Consider the following 18,931-nt stretch of genomic DNA (forward strand, 5'->3'; position numbering starts at 1 on the left):
CGAAGGTTTTTCGAAGCTCTTAACCTAAGACACGCTGGCTCTTTAAATGAACTTCCCACAGGTGTCACATATTAAACCTAACGAGCTGCACACCTGACAGAGAAGCTGAATGATTGAGGTTATAAATAACAAAATAAGCCTTTTTTTCCCCCAGTAAAATCCTGAATCGAGGTTTATGGAGTCACATAAAAACAAAATGAACACCCACATCGCTTGAATGTAACTGATTCGTATTGCTTTAATGTTTTTTTTTTCTCCTTAGGAACAGGTAAGCCATGACAATATAATGTAAATGATAAGCGCAAACAAAGTCTGAGACCCTTTTGTACATTCAAAGTAGCACATTCATACAACAAGTCCCATCTGTACATCGGGTCACAGAGATCACTTCTTTTTCACTGAAACATGGTAACTCTTGACTCAAAGCCAACAGGTAAAAATGCAATATACATGGTTTTTTTTTTAAATTTAGAGAACATTTGATTTTTTTCTCTCTTCAAAATGACTAAAAAAAAAGGCATAAAGCTCGTTAGTAGTCGATTTAAGTGCACTGTACCTCTTTGCTTTCAATAAAGCGCCACCACACATTCCTCCATTCGTTAACACTGACCGTTAAAAACAATGTGATGACAAAACCAAACTTTTTAAAAACATGTCAGCAAAAAAAAAAAAGAATAAATAAGAATAAATAAATCAGTGACTTTTCGAGCGGGCCGGAGAAGACACCTTTGGCAGTCTGACAAAGCTGCAGCTGTAGAGCTTTAGCATCACGGTGAGACACGTCCAACTTCATTTACCTCCAGCAATGGCACCCATATGGAATTTTCTTTTGGCATTGTGAATGTAAGTGCTTTGTTTACACACTTCCAACTGGGGCACAGCGGACCTGTTCTCTCTTGAACGGCCGATGGAGGTGGACACATTTTTGGAGCATTGAGACACCAGGAAAAACAAATTAATAAAGAGTCCATGCTTTCGTCATCTGCAGCCGAATGTCTTGCTGTTATAAACCCACCAATATATGACCAAATAACACACATTATTGCGTGTCCTAGGGCTTTCTTAAATCTGCCGCTAAAGCCGAGCGAGGTGTGAAACACAAAAAATGGATGAACGAAAAAAGCGACATGCAGCCAGTCCGCATAGTGTTTTAATCTTTGGCAAAAATTATAATTGTAACTGTCATGGGTGCATACAGCTGTTTTCATATTGCATTTGAGGTTGACTTCTGACAATTTTCCGTGCTTTCCTTTTCAAAAATCGGCACGTCTTTACCTTAACATCTACCAGCTACGACGCATTTGCTTCTATGAGCGCCTTTCTGCTGTTGAAACGCGCTCAAATGCTTCTGTCCATGCAATTCAGACGCTTCTATCTCATTCATGCCCTACCTCGTTCTGAGAGAACGCAAAATAAAAACAAAAACATGACAAGCCGGAAAAACAAACATATACATGTACAAAGTAATGTACACCATATATTCAAACACATTTCAAAATCGTCAGACTTTGAAATCATTAGCCAAAATAAGTATATATTTTTTTTCTCAACCCATTAGGTAATCTTCTTTATCTAGACTGTACAATATATGTATATATGAGTAATCATGAGGGACCAAAGCAACAAAAATAAATACTTTTTCGCTATGTCACCTTTCAAAGTAGTATATCTATGTACATTTATTTCAATATCAATTTTCCTTAGCTTATTGTGAATGGTTGAGCGTGTGTTCAACAAGCAGGCATTTGCGCACAGTGTGGAAACTCCTTGTGTTTTTTTTCTTTTTGCCCTAAAAGGTATCTAAATGTAAATTTTGACGACACTGTGGAAGGAAAAAAACAAAGACCGGACTGTCCTTGATACAGTGAAAGGTAACCCTGGCTCAAATGGACCAAAACATAAAGAAAAATATAACATCTCACCATCATGTGACTACTTCAACAATGGGTTGTTCTACTTCTTTTTCAGGACTCTTAGAAGAGTACAAAAATGTTGTCTATTTCATGCAGTCTTTGACAAGTCATACAACCTCAGCGCACTTGTCCAAAGGTTTTTAAGTCATTTTTAGCACACAGCATAGAATGTTTTCAGTGATGTTGAATGTAGCTATGAGGGAGGGTGCAATTTGGGACAACAACATGCATAAAGAACAGTGCATAGGTCCAGGTCATCGGGCCAGTCCCTGGTGATTTCCAGTGTGTTTCAGTGGCAGCGTCTATCAACAGGATCCACTACTGCAAGCAGTTGGTGATGGTGGGGGCAGGGTCCAAGCCTGAGTCAGTGGCGCCATCTTGTGGACAAACAGTCTCTCTCCTTCGGCCATGCTATCAGGAGCTTGCTGATTTTCAGGAAAGTAATCCAATAAAGCGAGTTTCGAGAGGAAGGTCAGGCTTGGACCGGAGGCCGAGGTGATGCAGGTGTGCACTGACCTTAGCGTGGCGTTTATTTTTTATTTTTTTAAAGTCTGGTTTGCTATGCGCAGTTTAGATCAGTCGTTTCACTGCAGAGCCCTTTCCAACACACAACAGACCTGGAAATGACCACTCTAAGGATTCAATGATGAGTTTTGTGGAAGGTAGAAGAACCAAGCTTAAAGATCAAGCTAACATGCATAAGGTCTTCAGACACTGTTTTGCTAAAAGCCATCAAGGCCAACTTTTTTCCTGAAGACGAGTTCAAGAAGAAACCGTATTTCTTTTCTTTTCTCTTTTTTTTTGTTGTTGTTCGACAGTTCATCTTTTGAAAAGAGGAAATAATAATGGCTTAATAGCTACATCATTCTTGCACTTGTATTGCAACTACCTTTGGTAAATCAATCAACAAAAAACGACAACAGAAAACCCTGAAACATACGAGTCCTTACATGTTCCTCGACTGAACTTAGCATCGTTCCTTTAGTCTTTAGCGAGCTTTTTCTTCTAGTACAGGTTCCCCCGATTTTCTCCCTTCAATGGCCTTCATGTTTGTCACGTTCACAGCTCCACACCACACGTCGACTAGCGCCGATCTGGATCCACACGAAATCCTTCAACTCTTCCAAAAAAGACCAAAGTCAAGACAAACCAGCAAGGCAGAGAGAAAAAGAGAGAGAGAAGGGAAACAGAAACAAACCGACAGGAAACAGAAAAAAAAAAAAAAAAAAAGGACATCATTGAGATCCTGGCGAAAAAAGACACCAATGACGGAGGAAGATTTCAAAATGGCCGCTGCCATTTGGACGTCAAAGGTTTTACCGCTTCATCATTTTGGAGGCAAAGCTGACGATGGCGGAGGCGGGCTGATCTGGGTCCAGCTCAGCGAACAGGTGGCTCACATTGTCTGTTGTGCTTCCTTGTTTCCTCGCCACAAATCCAAAAAGCCTGGTGGGATTGAGAATAACACCAGTTAGTATTTCTCTGGTATTCAAGCACCACAGCATTCTGAGATGCATAAAATACCTATTTATCCGTACTATAAAGCATTTAAACTTACTTCACTGAGCCACCTCCTTCTTGGCCCCATCTATTGAAAGAAAACACGTTTAAGTTGTTTTTATTAACAATGAAAAAGTGGTTTTGACGGTGTATTAAGGCCATTGTGGATAAAAGAAACTGAGACAATTACAGAGATGAGGACTGAGATCCAACCCAGATTTGTAACTCTAAATGTGTGATAATATAGCCTTAGAGAATATACAAGTTATGTTTGATCTACCATTGTAGATCAAACACCGTCATAGTTTTCTTTTACTGATATTGGGAGAAATAAACAGCTCTTGAAGTTTCTTACTTTCTGTCCTGGGGATCAATGTCACAGAAGGTTACCGTGTTGATAGGATAGTGTCGCCTGAAGAAAAGTCTGCAGAAAGACAAATGAAGAACACGCACACGTTATCCCGAGTGAAAACGGCAAAGGATACATTTTATATACTTGTGTACATCTATTAAAGCCAGCATGTTTCAGATTTGTATGTGATAGAAGCATCTTTTCAGTTGATGGATGAATGTGGTCTGCCACAGTGTCTTGTCCAAAGCCACCACAAGAGGTCGCCAGAGTAAGTCCTGTTTTACTGTTTTTTGTGCTTATTTTGTGTACTTCTTCTTGTCATCTATTTTTAAGAATAAATACATACCATCATTTAGAAAAATAAAATGTATTTTTTTTTCTGTCTTTATTTTACCTTAGTTTTCCTTTTTTGTTTTTGTTTATATAATAAGGGGGGGGGGGGGGGGGGGGTCCGTTCTATAAGTGTTTGGCTTTTTGACCTGCTTTATTTCTTCTTCTTTTTTATTGTCGGGTTTTATGCAGTCATATATGTGTGCAAATAAAAAAAATAAAGAAATAACACAGGTCGAGGGAAAGTCAGGAGTGCTCTGCTCGTGCATGTGGACTCACTTCCTCTGACTGTCGGTGAGCGTGATGCCCTGTGTGGACACTTTGAAGTGGACGGTGGTCGCAGCAGGCAGAGGGTTGGTCGCCAGTGTCTGACTGATGGCCTTGGCAATGGCCTGAGGCCCCGTGAGAGACTCCATGTCCACAGAGTTGATGTAGAGAACATTGCACGCTAGAGGTAAACAAAACAGAGGCACCGTTCAACACACACACAGATACAGGAAGTGCATGCAGTTCAATGTGAGGGGAGCGGAGATGCAGTGAGGTGTGTTTGAAAAGCTTACAGTGAAGAATGCTGGAAGTTGATCATGCGATGCACAGTTACTGGATGATATTCAACACATTGTGCATGCATTTCACTTTCAAATAAAAAATGGAGGATGAAAGCATTGTTTCTGTGAGAGCAGGCGCATTCACATTCAGTGCAAGTGCATGATGGAGCAGTGCAAACCAATCTTTATTTACCATGGGCGTCCTCAGGAACCTTTTGAACTGTAAGGTAAGGGTGACAATGTGTGAGCAAATTAACTGACTAATGAAAGGTTTGATGTAGAAACCATAGAAACGTGTTCAGAGCTGCATATCGGTCATGCCCCATGCCAGACGTCTGATTGTATCGAGGTGGAAATCACTTTGCAACCCACAAACATTCCTCATGAATCAAATATGTTTGGTGTAATAAATGAGATGCACTATAAATGACAATGGGGACCGTTTGCTAATGTTTTCTGGTTATTCCAGAATAACAGCTTTCAAGGCTAAACTGTAACTTTATTCTTTCTTTTCTTTATCATATGAATTTTGTTTGTGTTTTTGATTGTTGGACAAAAAAAAAGTAAATTTAAGACCCTAAGCTTTTGGAAGCTACATTAAAAGAATATTTCTGGATGCTTTCTGATGTAATGGAAGCTGAATTGGCAAAGTAACCCTGCGGTGTATAAACCCATCTCTCCACAGGTGACGTTTACCTGCTCCCTGCTTCAGAAGTTCAACAACCGGATCAGTAGGTGTGGCGAGTTCCAACGCCTCTTCATTTGGGTCTGTGAGTGACAGGACAGAGAAGAATAACTAAAATCAAGGATGTCAGGAAGCAACTTTGCAACACAGACTGTAATTAACGGCATTAACGTTCATAGTGCAAGATATTAAGAGGAGGGGGAAGCCGACCTTTAGCAGGGATCATCAGTTTACAGGGCAGAGCCAGCGGGGTCATTGAGTGTTGGTACACCAGAGCAGAAAGACAACCTGCAAACACAAAGAATCTCTCCGTTAAACTGGATCACTTAGATATTAAATGGTAATCTACAAGACTGAATCATAACCTCACCAAAGTAGGGCTCGTTGGGGCAACCCTTCAGACGCACGCCTTTGGGGCTCGTCTCAATCAGGAAGTGCCTCACCAGCTCATTAGTCATGTCACCGACTGGAACAAAGGTTTAGATGGGAACAGTTAGATTTAGAAGATCGGTTCCTACTTTAAAAGATATTCTGTTTTTGTGTTTATTACCTTAACTTGTCTGGAAGATGATGAAAGAAACATTGTAATAAAGTATAAAAAACCTCCCAGAAAGTCAAATATTTAAAATAAAACTTCCAAAGTTTGTGTCTTTACCTTTTTTGTTCTGCTGGATGGTGGGTGGGGGGCAGGCCACCTTCATGGCCAGGCCGTAGGCTCCGCGGAAGGAATGGCTGTCCCTTATGACGAACGCCCCCGGCTCCCTGTCCTTCAACACATTGATGGCTGGAGGACGGAGAGAGGAGGAGACCAAGGAGGGGAGCAAGGAGAAGACACAATCAAGTAGAGAAGGGCGGTATTGTTATTTCACTCTCTTTCACTGGGCCATCCAAACATTCCTAGCGGTGGGCTGTTTGGATTATAAAACTCTCACCTTGATCTCTGGTGATGTCTGGCTTGTACCAGTACTTGGAGGTGTCCTGCACAAACTTGACATTCATCTTAATGTCCGGATAGCCATCTGTTTAGAGACACGGGGAATGATAAGTGAAGAGGACACAAACAGTCTGTGAAGGTAAACCATCACGTTTCTGCATCTCACCATATATGGACTTTGAGACGTCTGGGAGCGTGTGTGCACCAGACAGGTTTGGCGTGCTGCCTCCGCTGGCCGGGGTCGGCGTCAGGTTCTTGTTGTCCGTCCTCTCGGCGTCCCCGCTGGACATGTGCCTCTTCTCCGGCAGCTGTGGGGAGACGGGGAAGGCGGGCGTGGATGGTGGTTGGGCGCTCCCCTGACGGGAAGCGGCACCCAGCTCATCGGGCGTGCTGTGGCCGCTCCCCGCCATGTGCCGCCCCATCAGGGGGCTGGGAGGCACGCCAGCGGCTGCTGATTTAGGGCTTCGGCCAATCAGAGGGCTGGAGGGGACGCCGCCTGGGGAAGGGTGTCTGGCCAATGAGGGGCTGGCTTGACCCAGGCGTCTCTGGAGAGCGGGGCTCGGCGGCGTGTTGGTGGCCACTGTGCGGTGGAGGGTGTTGGGGCTTCCGGGGACGGTGTGGACGCCCATGATGTTGACCTGGGAGCCCTCGGGGGAGGCGGGTCTGTGAGGGTAGGAGGGGTGCGGGGTCCCATCTGAAGAACCAATCCTCCTTCTACATACCACAAGAAAAGAAAAGGAATAATAAAGATAATTATTATTTTTCCATCTGTATTCTGTTTTAGGGCTGCAACTAACAATTATTTTTGTTTTATAAAATTACAGAAAAAAGAGATAAATGTCCATCCTAATTTCTAAAAGGCCATGTTAATGTTTTTAAATGTCTTGTTTTGTCAGTTAAAAACTCAGATATTCATTTTAATATGATATAAACAAGAGAAAAGCAAAGAAATGCTATATTTGAAAGGCTGAAAACAGAAAATAAATACTTTAACAATGAATCTATTGACCACAACTGCAGCTCTACTCCGTATGACGACAAACACATTAACTTCCATTTACAACAGTATAACAACCAATCAATAACAGATGTGACTATATACAATAACTATCAGACTATTGATCAAAAAAGTAACAAAAAAAAGTTTGAATCCCTCTTTTCTTCAAACAATTTGTTTAAAAGTTGATTCTCCCCTATTGCAGATGCACAATGAACTAGTTTGTGCCGAAGCCACACACAGTAGTAACTGCACTTACCCATCAGCGCTGTGGATGGGGCTGCAGGAGGAGAGGGGAACGTTGAATGCTCTAAAGTCTCCAAAACTGCGATTATCTGAAGATCACAAAGCATCAGAAACACACACACACACACACACACACACACACACACACACACACACACACACACACACACACACACACACACACACACACACACACACACACACACAGTCAGTCTCAATTTAACATTGTTTTGTCCAGAAACATCGGACCCAAACAAAACGTTGGACAACAATTATTCTGAGGAAAGCTGTGTTGCGAAACTGCAAAGGAAAACAGAAAAATGTCAGAAGCTGGTGTCGGGTGCACAGATGCCCTTACCTTGCTCTCCATCATTAGAATCGGAGTCTGACAGCAAGAAAAGATAGAAAGCAGGAGAGGAAGAGGTGGAGACAAGGAGGACACGTGAGCGCAAAGCAAGAAGTGGAGGGCGTGTGTTAGCCGTTAGCGTTTAGTGGAACCACTTCCAGTAGTTTGGAGCAGCAGGTGGCGGCAGACACTAAGCGTTAGAGACAGTTTATGTTCACTCAGCTACAGGATGACATCATGCAGTGATTCTGCACTGACAGGATCTGAAGAAAGTCAACGCACTTCTACATTTACCATCACACCTGTTGATCCTTTTAAGTAGCTTTAAGGTTGGTAAGCTAATGTGACTGCACTCTGTCTTCTGTACGCCCACACAAAGGCTAGAATAGTTTTAAATTGATAATTTCCTTTTAGTTTTAAGAGTTGTGATGTATGCGGCTACAGATACAAACAGAACACATGGTTGGAGAAGTACCCCAGTTGGTTTAACATTCAATCTACAACTATATTTGAATTACGTTCTCCTCGTTTCATTTTACAAAACTACACACGCTGCATGTGAAAAACAATTAATTGTGAAGCAATTGCGGAGCAGCGTATCTGTGGATCTGACTGAAATTCATGCTTTCTCCTTTTTTCTCCGTATATTATAGCTAAAAACACAAAAAATTGAAATAAAGTTACGTTCTATTTATTTTATTTCTATTTTAACTAGGCAATATTGTTCAATTTAGGATGATTGTCATTTTTTTGTATGTGTCTGCTTTGCACCTTTAACACGGATGATAACCGGACATTTTACTTCAAGGTGAAGAAATGATATTTGATGAACTGACCTGATCCAGCCTGGTGATGCGGCTTCAGGCCGAGCGCTGACAGAGGAGTCTTGGTCAAACCTGGAGGAGAGCGAGCTGCAGGGCGACAGACGGAGAGAAAGAGGAATGTAAAGGAATGTTACAACGACAGAAACATACACGACAATGATTGACGGTGATGCATGAGGATGCCATGCGAGGATGAAAAAACAACAAATGAGACAATTCTTCACTTTAGCATCAATACAATGCTACACGACAATACATGTATGGAAATAATTGTATTAAATGTAACTCTCTTGCAAAAATACAAGACCTAAGGAATATAGCTGACATTTCCACATACCAGATCAGGTACAAATGCAACACAAAATATAAAGAAATGTACAAAAAGGAGGAAATAGAAGCAGCATTATTGGATGTGTAAACATCAGGTATCATTATCTCCTATGAATCCAAAATCTTTCTTTCAGTTTTATTTTTGGTGCAATTTTGAATTTTAAACTGCTAAACTACACATGAAAACGTTGGAAGATTGAATGCATGCTGGTAACAATGATGGAGGTTAGATTGTGGCCGGATGAGTCAACAACACTTGATAAATGTTGAGAATGGAGTCATGTTTATGTTGCCATGCGTGGAAGACTTACTTCCAAAATAAGATGCCAGAAAATACAACTAACATTCCATAATATGTTCTTTATAGAGACTAGATCCTTGGAGATCCAGCATTTTGGAAACAAACTCTTCTTTTTTATTTATCCTCCTCTCACAAAAGAATCCACATCAATAGCATGACAGGGATTCACTTAAAGGGATAGTTTGTGTGTTTTGAATTGAGGTTGTATGAGATATTTATCCATAGTGAGAGTGTTAACCACAGTAGAAGTTACTATATTGTGTGACTTTGGTTATTTTGGATTCACCAAAGTCATATAAAATCAGAATTGACGCAGCGTTAGACCAGCAACTCCAGTGGTGGTAAAATTACAGTTTTATTCAATGGACTCTGGTGGCTTTGGCCCATCAGAAAGGGCCCTGTCCACAGCGGTACACTGCTTAGTAACTGCTGTCTGTTTCTCCAAACTGGAGGCGCGCTGACCGCCATCTTCTGACTATGGATCAGTGTTTTAGACAACCACACTTCAAAACAGCCGGACTATGCCTTTAAGGTGGCACGGAGAGGGGTTAGATATGAAGGTTTGTGCCACAGAGCAGATTCTTACTGCAACAGCTGTGTGTGTTCAGGACTGACTGCAGGAGAGGGGGCAGGGCTGCTTTACAAAAGTGTCCTCACAGTCAACACAATCTGTCAAACAAGCCTGCTGGACAGGGTGGTCGGTGTCTGGAAATCTAATCTATTAGTCCCAAGGGGTTCGGTCGATAATAGAATGGGTAATATATTTGATTAGGCGCATGTGGACGCTCCTTTCACTTTCACTTCATTTCAAAATGTCAAAAATAAAAGACACTTAAAAAGGAATGAATAGAAAACTGGTCAACTTTAACGTTTAACATGTTACTGGAGACAAGGAATATGTGTATCTTATGCTGAAGATTGGCTTGGTTGTGAAATGAAAAATGGGACAGTATAATTATAATATCTTATGAGCATGACAATATCATTCAACGACAGTCCATCGACCATATTTCTATATATTTGAAGTATACACATTTTAAAAGATAAAGACGATGAAAATGGAGAAAATAAAAGAAGAATTTGAAGAAGAATATCATTTCCTTTTCACTCCTCTTTACATGTGTCCTCTGACAAAATGACAAATGACCCTTCGTCTTTCAAAAACATGATTTGCATACACCTGCTCTGTGTCGTCAGTCCAAGTTTGCCTTTAGCAAATTCTAAATTTGTTTTGAGTGTTGTGAAAAGGGCACTTGCACATGTAAATGTGGCCTTTAAATCTGTGTATGTTGTTTCTATAGATTAGGACTAGCGGTGACATAACCGTGATATGTAAAAAAAAAAATGAAAACAACAAAAATAAGAGGCAATTTGTTCGTATATCGCTTCCTGCACGAGGCCCTATGACTAGAAGTGAGCTGCTTTGTGTACTCATTAAAACACATCACACAGAAAGTGACGGAAAGGGCCCGCCCTATGCAAAACACATTACATGCACATCTCTAAAGCCCCTTCACACCCTCAGTGTGCTGCAGGACTCCCTTCTTCTTTAACACGAGACAGAGATGGATGGAACCTCCACCTGCATCCTGCTTATCCTGTCTGCAGCTTTTGGCAAGTACGTCTACATCAAAGAGAAAAAGACGTGGCAAGATGCTCAGGCGTACTGCCGGATGATTCACACAGACCTGGCTCCTGTCAGTAACATGCTGGACATGAAGCTGCTTATGCAGCTTTACGGCAAGTCCAATGAGTACATGTGGATCGGACTGGAAAGGAATTCCACAGACAGTAAGAAATGGACGTGGTCAGGAGGTGGGGCGGTGTCTACATTTTTCTGGGATGCTGGTGAGCCCAGTAACCACCTAGATGAAGACTACGGCGTAAGTCATGCGCCCAGCGTGTGGCACGATTCAAGATCAAACAGAGACAGAGCCTTCTTCTGCTACAGAGTGGTCGTGGTGAAGGAGAGAAAGACTTGGGAGGAAGCTTTAATCTACTGCAGGGAGCATCACCGCGACCTGGCCAGCGTGGCGTCGGACACCGAGATGTTGCTGATCCAGAAAGAGTTAAATAAAGGTAACACCACGCCAAGCGTCTGGATCGGTTTGCATTTCTTCCCCGGAAGCTGGCTGTGGGTGGACGGGCAGCCGTTGAGTTACGAGGCCTGGGGTCAAGAGGGCAAGCCTGCGTGTCCTCAATTCAAGCTGGAGTGTGCGGCCCTACATGTGATGCGAGGGACCCTGCACTCTGCACTGGTCACTAATGCTACAACGGGGACAGTTGCAGAAAGCCCTAGAGGGAAAGTAAATGTTGCGGCTGCACATGTAAAAGAAAGTGTGTGGAAGGCTTGTGACTGTGAAAAGAGACTCCATTTTATTTGCTACTGAGAGTTTAACTTAAATTTATTTGAAGTACGATTAGTTAGTTTTGATTGTTTTTTTTAGCTCATTTGTTTTAGTTACGCTTAAAATGCTTTTTTTTCTTTACTGTTTGTGAGAGGTAGTTTGCTCTCATTTTCCTGATTTTGCAGAGCTGTTTATTCCTTATATTTTCTGGTGTGTTTTTGAGCTTTATTTGACCATTTAGTTTATATGTTGAATTGTACAACTAAACTAAGAATAAATAAATAAATGTAATAATGAGTTCAATCAAATAATAAAACATTGTGTTGTTGTTTATCTCACTATGCTTTTCCTGCCCATCGTCTGTTCTAAATTAAAGACAAACAAGAGTAATTCAGGTCAAAGTGTTTAGACGATTGGAGTGTGCCCCGAGTCTGCAGGCAGGGTGAACCTACACAAGTTGAAGTAAGGAGTCTGTGGCGACACGGGGAAGCTGGGGGTCTGAGGGGAATTCTCACCACCGCCTCGAAAGGTGGGACTGTTGGCAAACCCGTCCGCATCGTCGTCCTCAAACGCCTCCCGGTAGCTGTGCATGGGACCCTGGAGGAGAGGAAGACGGGACGAATACACAGATATCAGAAAAGTGATTTAGACACTCATAAATCACAACATAGGGCTGTACATGAAGAACATGCTGCTATGCTTACTAAACAAAACACCAGTGATTTGTCTTGTCCACTCATTTATAAAATCAAAGTTTCTCCTTATCAGCAGCGGAAGCTTGTTATTGTTTTCGCATTATATGAAAATGTAAAGGGTTTAATCTGGTTTCACGCTAACCTCTCTGGGTCTTCCTCCCGGGTTGAGGGCCAGATTGTGGGCAAAGTCCGGTGAATCTACCATCGCCGTGTTATCATGGCTGCTCTGGTACTGTCCCTCACTGGTGGTCCGACGTCGACCCGTCTCCTGTGTCACTTCTGGGGTCATTCCTCTGGAGCGAACCCCTGAAACACCTCAGAATATTCACTGTGTGGAATTTTCCACTCATTAGGTACATTTTAAAAACAGCTTTTTATATTGCTTGAGCACCACTATGGGGTTATTTTAGCAACTTTTTGAAAAGCTAAACCATCAAAAATGGAAAAGCAACCTGCACAGAAAATATAAAACAATGTTTTTTTTAATCGCAGCTATTTCATGTAATTAGCTTCAAGGCTAAATATATAAAGGTTTGAATGTATGAATAAATTAGCTGGTGTGTAGGTTAATTCTTCACTTTTGAAAGTAAAGACATGAACTTAACCTGCCTCATCAACAGAACCAGACACAGAGAGAGAGAGAGAGACAGAGAAAGAGGTGTGTCAAGAAGTGAAGGGAATACAAAAAGCGGTGGAAAAGGAGAAATAGAGCAGAAACAGGAATTAATGAAAAGTCATGAAGAAAAAATCTTCATAAGAGATCTTAAAGGAATCAGAAAAATGGTTGGAAAGCAGAGAAAGATTCTACAAATGCAGGGAAAAAATGAAACAAAGCGAGGGAAAGTGGACAAACCAGAGAAGGAAAAGGAGCGATGGCGGTCAGATTGTTGCGGTGATATGCTATCACTGATGCCCCGAATACGAGCGTTGTACTCTGTTCCCGGGGAGGGAAGTCAGGGTGGTGGATGGAGGGCAGGAGGTGGAGGAGAAAGGTGGAGTTGGAAGGTGAGAGAGGTGCAGTGGAGGAAGCAAATGGTGGGAAGGGTTGTCCATATAGCACAAAGATGGATTGAACAGAAAAGAAAAAATAAATAAATTACAGAACAGAAATGGATCTAATGAAAATGAAAAGAAAAGGATATATCAAATGATAGGGCAACTTGTTTATAATCCAATTAAGTTTTATAGCTGCACGGTGAAATGTTTTTTATTACCATAGGGTTGATGATTATATCATGTTTAAAAATGTACAACGTTGTTCCACTAGGAGGCGCTTGGGAGCATCCACATAAATGTAAATATGCATGCAGACAAGGATGCATGGAAGCTGGAGCCTTTCGGATTGCTTGGCTATTCTCATCCCATCTCCACTCTCAACAGCTCTGCTTTATTTCAGCTGCAGAGCTGGTTTTATCACTACAGGTCAAGCCTCTGGTACGGCACTCCATGATGAATGATGTAACAGAAACTGCTGAAAGCTACACTGCTCTTGCTTGAGACTAAAGATGCCTCCAGCTGACGTTGAAACTTAACTAAATAAACTCTGAATACAGTACAGTGTCCAGGGAGTCAACATTTTGGATGCACACATGTTCCCTGTGTATAATTTTAGGGATCATATAAATGATTTGAGCCTATTTACAAAACAATAACAGCAGATTAAAGCTTGATACTTTCAATATGCTTTCATTTCTTTTTTTTACTTCTCTCCATTGTTTTCTATTCATTAAGGCAGGAACATTTACGTGACCTGAGACCTGTTTTAGATATGTAACTAACCTAAAAGAAAATCATGTCTGCTTTTGTTGTTGTAAAAGTTAGATCATTGTTCCTCGGCAAATCTTCATTACTTCTCCTGTTCATCCTCCTCATTTCAGACAATAACTCTGAGTCCTTACCAGCGATGCGTTGAGCCACCAGGCCCTCCAGGTTAAGCGTCTCCTCCTCTGCCTCTTGTTCTTTGGGCAAGGATGAAGAAGACATATCCTTGGGTTGGGGGGTGAGTGCAGGAAGAGGAGAGGAAGAGACACTGTAGCCTGGATAAGGAGACGAGCCCTGCAGGTCTGGGGAGTGGGAAACCCCTCCTGGGTATGAGTTCACAGGCTTCACTGGCACCTGCTGGTTGAAATTAGTGGAGGAATCTGTGGAGTATTGGTGGGCTGCTTGGCGTGTGTGGAGGTAGGGCTCTGGGGTGTGTGTTGGGGTGGTGTTTTGGTGTTGGTAGCCGACGTTGGACCTCTGGGGAGAATAGACCGGGGACTCCATCAAGGGACTCTGGTTGGGCAACGCTGAGATTCTCCCAGTTGACCGCTGGGGCTGATGAAAGGAGTTGTTGACAGACCCAGAGTTGTTGTAACCATGGATGGCAGAGTCTGCTTGGTATGAGGGTCTTGCAAGGGTCTGTGAGAATGGCGCCTGGGATGAATTTAGGCTGTTCTCCCCAGGAGGCGCACTGTGGGACTTGGACATTTGGGAGTTGATTGGGTCTAGGTCAAGCATGAGCATGTTGAGCGCCTCAATGGACTGCTCAATGTCCCGCTGCGAGGCTGAGGTGGGGAAGTGGGGCAAACTGTGGGTTGACTGAAGAGGAGGGCCAAACGGATCATCTGGGAGGCTATACTGGTGCCAGGTGTTGAGACCTCTTTGAACGGCCTCCCGGCTACTGGTGCTCCTCTCTGGGGCCCTAGGCATCAGTTTAGGGTTGGTCTCAGGGCTGCTGGCTGGTGGATTCCCAAAGGACTGTGAACGGTACATCCCTCCTCCATTCTGGTAGTTGTTGTATCCCCCCTGTGGCGATGCTGAGTCCACGGATCTCTCTTGCATCGCCGTGGGCGTTCCTTACTCCATGCACGGGCATCTCGCTCAACTTTTCCCCAAGAACAACTCTCTCAAGGTAGGGTCCGTCGTTCTGCCTGCTGCTAGGCGTCTGTGATTGGTAGTAGAGGTCAGCCGGTGTTGCGTGGCCCTCTAAGGATGAGAGCGTGCCCAAGCTGTCCACACTGTTGCCCTCTTGGCTATTGGGCAGCTCGTCGTCTAGAATATCTGTCTCACGCTCCTCTGTTGAAGGAGCGGCAACTAGCCTGGTGTGGCCCCCGTTGACGTGCACCTGCGCTGGAACCAAGTGTCGGACACCTCCTCCTGGACTGGTAGACGTAGACAGGTAGGCTTGTCGTTGGTGAGTTGTTGCTTCGAGGCCGCTCAGAAGCTGGTCGAGCTCTCTTTTTTCCTGTGGACTGAGCGGTGGGTGGGTCGCTGTTGGGTTGTTGTGGTTCACGGCACCCTGCACGGACTGGCTGTGCTCATCAGTACGGTCAGTCTTGATGGATGCGGTAGAGTTGCCTGAGTCGCTACTCACGGAGAGTGTGTGGTCGACGGCAGGAAGGGAGGCGTGGCCTGTCGCAGGAATGGTCTGGTCAGTGGTTTGGAGGGGATGGCTGGGGTGTTGTAACGGATTCTCGACATTAGTCAAGGGGTTTTCATTGACTGGGAGGCCATTGATGGTGACAACTCCCTCCAGGGAGTCTTTCTTGCGGACTCTGGCATAAAGGCTTCCGTCAAGTGGACCTTGGGTGTGAACAACATCTGAAAGAGATGTATACTAAAATCATTAAAGTAGTTCCATGTTTTTATGCAGTTCAAACCATACACATAATTGAAATGTAGAAAAATAAAGGGACACATATTTGTCTTTTTTGAACTGCAGATGATTCAAATGAGTACAAAACCTGCTTGAGGTGATTTCAATCACCTTGTCTTCACACATAAACTAGTTTCATTGGATTGGTTTGAACCAAGTCACATTTGCACCACGGGACAGGATCACACCAGATGCACAGTGACCCCCCTCTGCACCCATCTTTTTTGACTCTCAGGTTCAACATGTAGCCCAGCCACCAGCAACACAACCCCTCCAGTTCTATTAATAGACAATTTGCAGGGCTCAAGCCGCTGTCACGTTGCGTCAGTGCAGGCCCACATGGTCTGACGTGAACCGGGGAGGCTCCTGTGCAACACACTGAAACAGCTGGTCTTTGCGAGCCAAACAGAAGCGTAGCAGTGCCAGTTTGAAAGGCCAGAGCTGGACTGGGAGAGGATGAGCTATCTTCATGTTGATTTCTGGCTGCTGAATCATGCTGGCAATGTCAGACTGACTTCCTACATGTTGCACAATCAAATTATCAACTAAATTCTCTTACAGGAATGTGTCAAATATATGTATATAAAAATAAAGTATGGCATGGGCATATCTATGTGATCATTTTTTTGGTATATTTGGGGCAGAGCAATATTTCACCTCAACTAATAAACTGCACCAATTGTTTTTGGCCTGGCTGTGCTTCAAACGAAGGAATGAAGAGTAATTTACCTATAATTACTTTCAGGCAGCTTCCACAATTACATTGGGTGCTGTCCCATTCTTAGTCTAAAGGAAAAGTACAAAACGTTTCAATAGTCATTGCTACTTCCTGGCAACAGCAATTAAAAACATTAAGCATGGGGGGAAAAAATCACCATCTGTTTATAGTATCCGAAGTTTGTAGAAAGCCATTTGACATTTCTTCTCACACGTGTTATTTGAAGGTCCTTTTTGGAAAGTCATTGTGCTACCATGGGGAAAAATACATTCAAAAGTTTTTTAAGTTAAAATGTTGAAATACAGAAAACATAGCCTTACTCATGTGTGGCACATGGACACAACAACCAATGTTAGCTACAGTTATGTAATTCACAAACAATGTGTATTATAGGCCAGGGCACTATTTCAAACTATAAAACACTATACTTGCTTCCATGAAACGCAACAATCAAACATGCAAAAAGCTCATTCTGTGGTAACACTTGTGCTTACAAGAAGAAAGTAATACACCAATACTGGCTTCCCGTATCCAGTATACATTTGCAAAGTGATACATGACATATACATCACCACGGCTGGGATGTGGGATATTCCAAATTGAGTGACCCCGGGGGACAGATGGCGAATCACTCGGACCGCAGCTATTTCAAAACCCATGTCAACAACAACTCACAGGCACAGTAGCAACAAGAACTACAGGGCAGGCGAGGAAGTTGTAAACAGTTTGTTCCTGTGGCTGATTTTAAAGATGATATAATGATTAACATTATGAGAGTAAATGGCATGGTTTGCATTTTGTTTAGAGTTGGGTTTAATTTGTGTAAAATTAAAGTTTCCAAACCCTTATGGACAACATTTTTGAGACAAAAGTATATATATATATATTTTTTTAAGTTACCGGTAAGTTATTTTGAAGACCAAATAAACAGCTTGATATTTATTTTTAGCCAGAAATAATATAATCAATCCTCGTTATCTGATTTTAATTTTTTATATCAAGAAACATCTATTTTTAAAATGCTTCAAATCATAATAACATCTCATGACAGTATGGCAAACATTCTCCGTACCTGTACTTTAGGTCAACATCCAGAACACACCAGAAAGGATGAAATACTTTCTGTTCTTTAGCCAGCCAATTACATTGCGACCAAAAAGCCACATTCAGTCCATACACATACGTATTCGGTCCTTCAGTAGCCTCTCAGTGACTGAACTTTCTACAACTGAACTTCTTCTCTTACTCTCCCTGTCCTCTCTGATTCATGCTCTCTCATCACCCAACATGTGCTTTACTGGAGCGAGGTGGGGCCGTACCACTGAAGCTGCCGAAAGGGGTGAGCTGGCACTCTGGGATGATCTGTGAGTGTTCCCGGCAGTGGGGGAGGGACTCCACCACCGCCACCACCACAAAAAACACAACTCCCACTGCCATCTGTTTGCCTGGGTCAGCAGCACCCCTGCCTGGTGAGGTCATTAGAGGGGATCCCCTCACCAGGGTCATCCTGATTCCCCTTGCAAGTCTTACAACCCTTTTGCAGAAGAATCTTTCTCTGCATGGCATACAGCCTTAATACCTGGATTTTATTACCTTTTAAGGACTTGGATTTAAACAATTTACTAGTATTAAGGTTTGCATTTTCCACCAGCTGAACTCTGTCTGTCTTTAACTCTTTCTCTCTTCACCCTGACCTTTAACAGAATAGGGAATGCCCTTGTTCTAGCTCATAAAAAGATGATTTTTAGAGCTATGTGGCAAAAACGACTCAAGTTTGCCAGGGTGAGACTTTTTTTCCAACTGCTGGTTAACCCCATCCCGAGGTTAAATCAGGGAAGACTGTTATATGACATGTCATGGCTCTTAGAGGAAAGAAAGAAACAAACTAAAATTTCACAATGTTTTTGGGGTAAGAGGCCCAAGATGTTGCTGCGGCACCGCCATTATTATTGTGTGACTAGGAACATATTTTGATTTATTTTTGATTTGGTGTTCCAATTTTGAGCCTGTTGTTGGGGATATTGCCTAAAATGTTTCCACTGAAACCAACCTATCAGACCCACAGGCACCAGCTTTAGCTGCTCTTCCAAATCCAAATCAACCAAATCCAATAGAAAATGTTTGTACCATTATCTTTTAATTAAAACTAAAGGAGTGAAATTGCTGACATTTTTTAGTTATGATAAATGTATGCCAACAGGATAAAGTGGAGACAGAAACGTCTCTG

The 18,931-nt window shown here is 42.7% G+C and overlaps 1 protein-coding gene across 1 annotated transcript in view; it reads right to left on the reverse strand.

Moving 5' to 3' along the window:
* Window positions 1-213: 213 nt before the first annotated feature.
* Window positions 214-18,931, reverse strand: part of tns1a (tensin 1a) — an 87,469-nt gene continuing 68,751 nt past the window's right edge. Inside the window, 19 exon segments of the mRNA XM_029444912.1 lie at window positions 214-3,359; window positions 3,472-3,501; window positions 3,769-3,837; window positions 4,375-4,543; window positions 4,837-4,863; window positions 5,340-5,411; window positions 5,539-5,616; window positions 5,699-5,794; window positions 5,984-6,112; window positions 6,261-6,347; window positions 6,429-6,976; window positions 7,519-7,594; window positions 7,864-7,890; window positions 8,688-8,762; window positions 12,107-12,251; window positions 12,492-12,655; window positions 13,203-13,283; window positions 14,248-15,182; window positions 15,184-15,931. Coding sequence (XP_029300772.1) covers window positions 3,230-3,359; window positions 3,472-3,501; window positions 3,769-3,837; window positions 4,375-4,543; window positions 4,837-4,863; window positions 5,340-5,411; window positions 5,539-5,616; window positions 5,699-5,794; window positions 5,984-6,112; window positions 6,261-6,347; window positions 6,429-6,976; window positions 7,519-7,594; window positions 7,864-7,890; window positions 8,688-8,762; window positions 12,107-12,251; window positions 12,492-12,655; window positions 13,203-13,283; window positions 14,248-15,182; window positions 15,184-15,931 — 3,686 coding nt within the window. The 3' untranslated portion in view covers window positions 214-3,229.

This window comes from Cottoperca gobio, chromosome 2 (genome assembly GCF_900634415.1).
Source record: "Cottoperca gobio chromosome 2, fCotGob3.1, whole genome shotgun sequence".
NCBI classification, from domain to species: domain Eukaryota; kingdom Metazoa; phylum Chordata; class Actinopteri; order Perciformes; family Bovichtidae; genus Cottoperca; species Cottoperca gobio.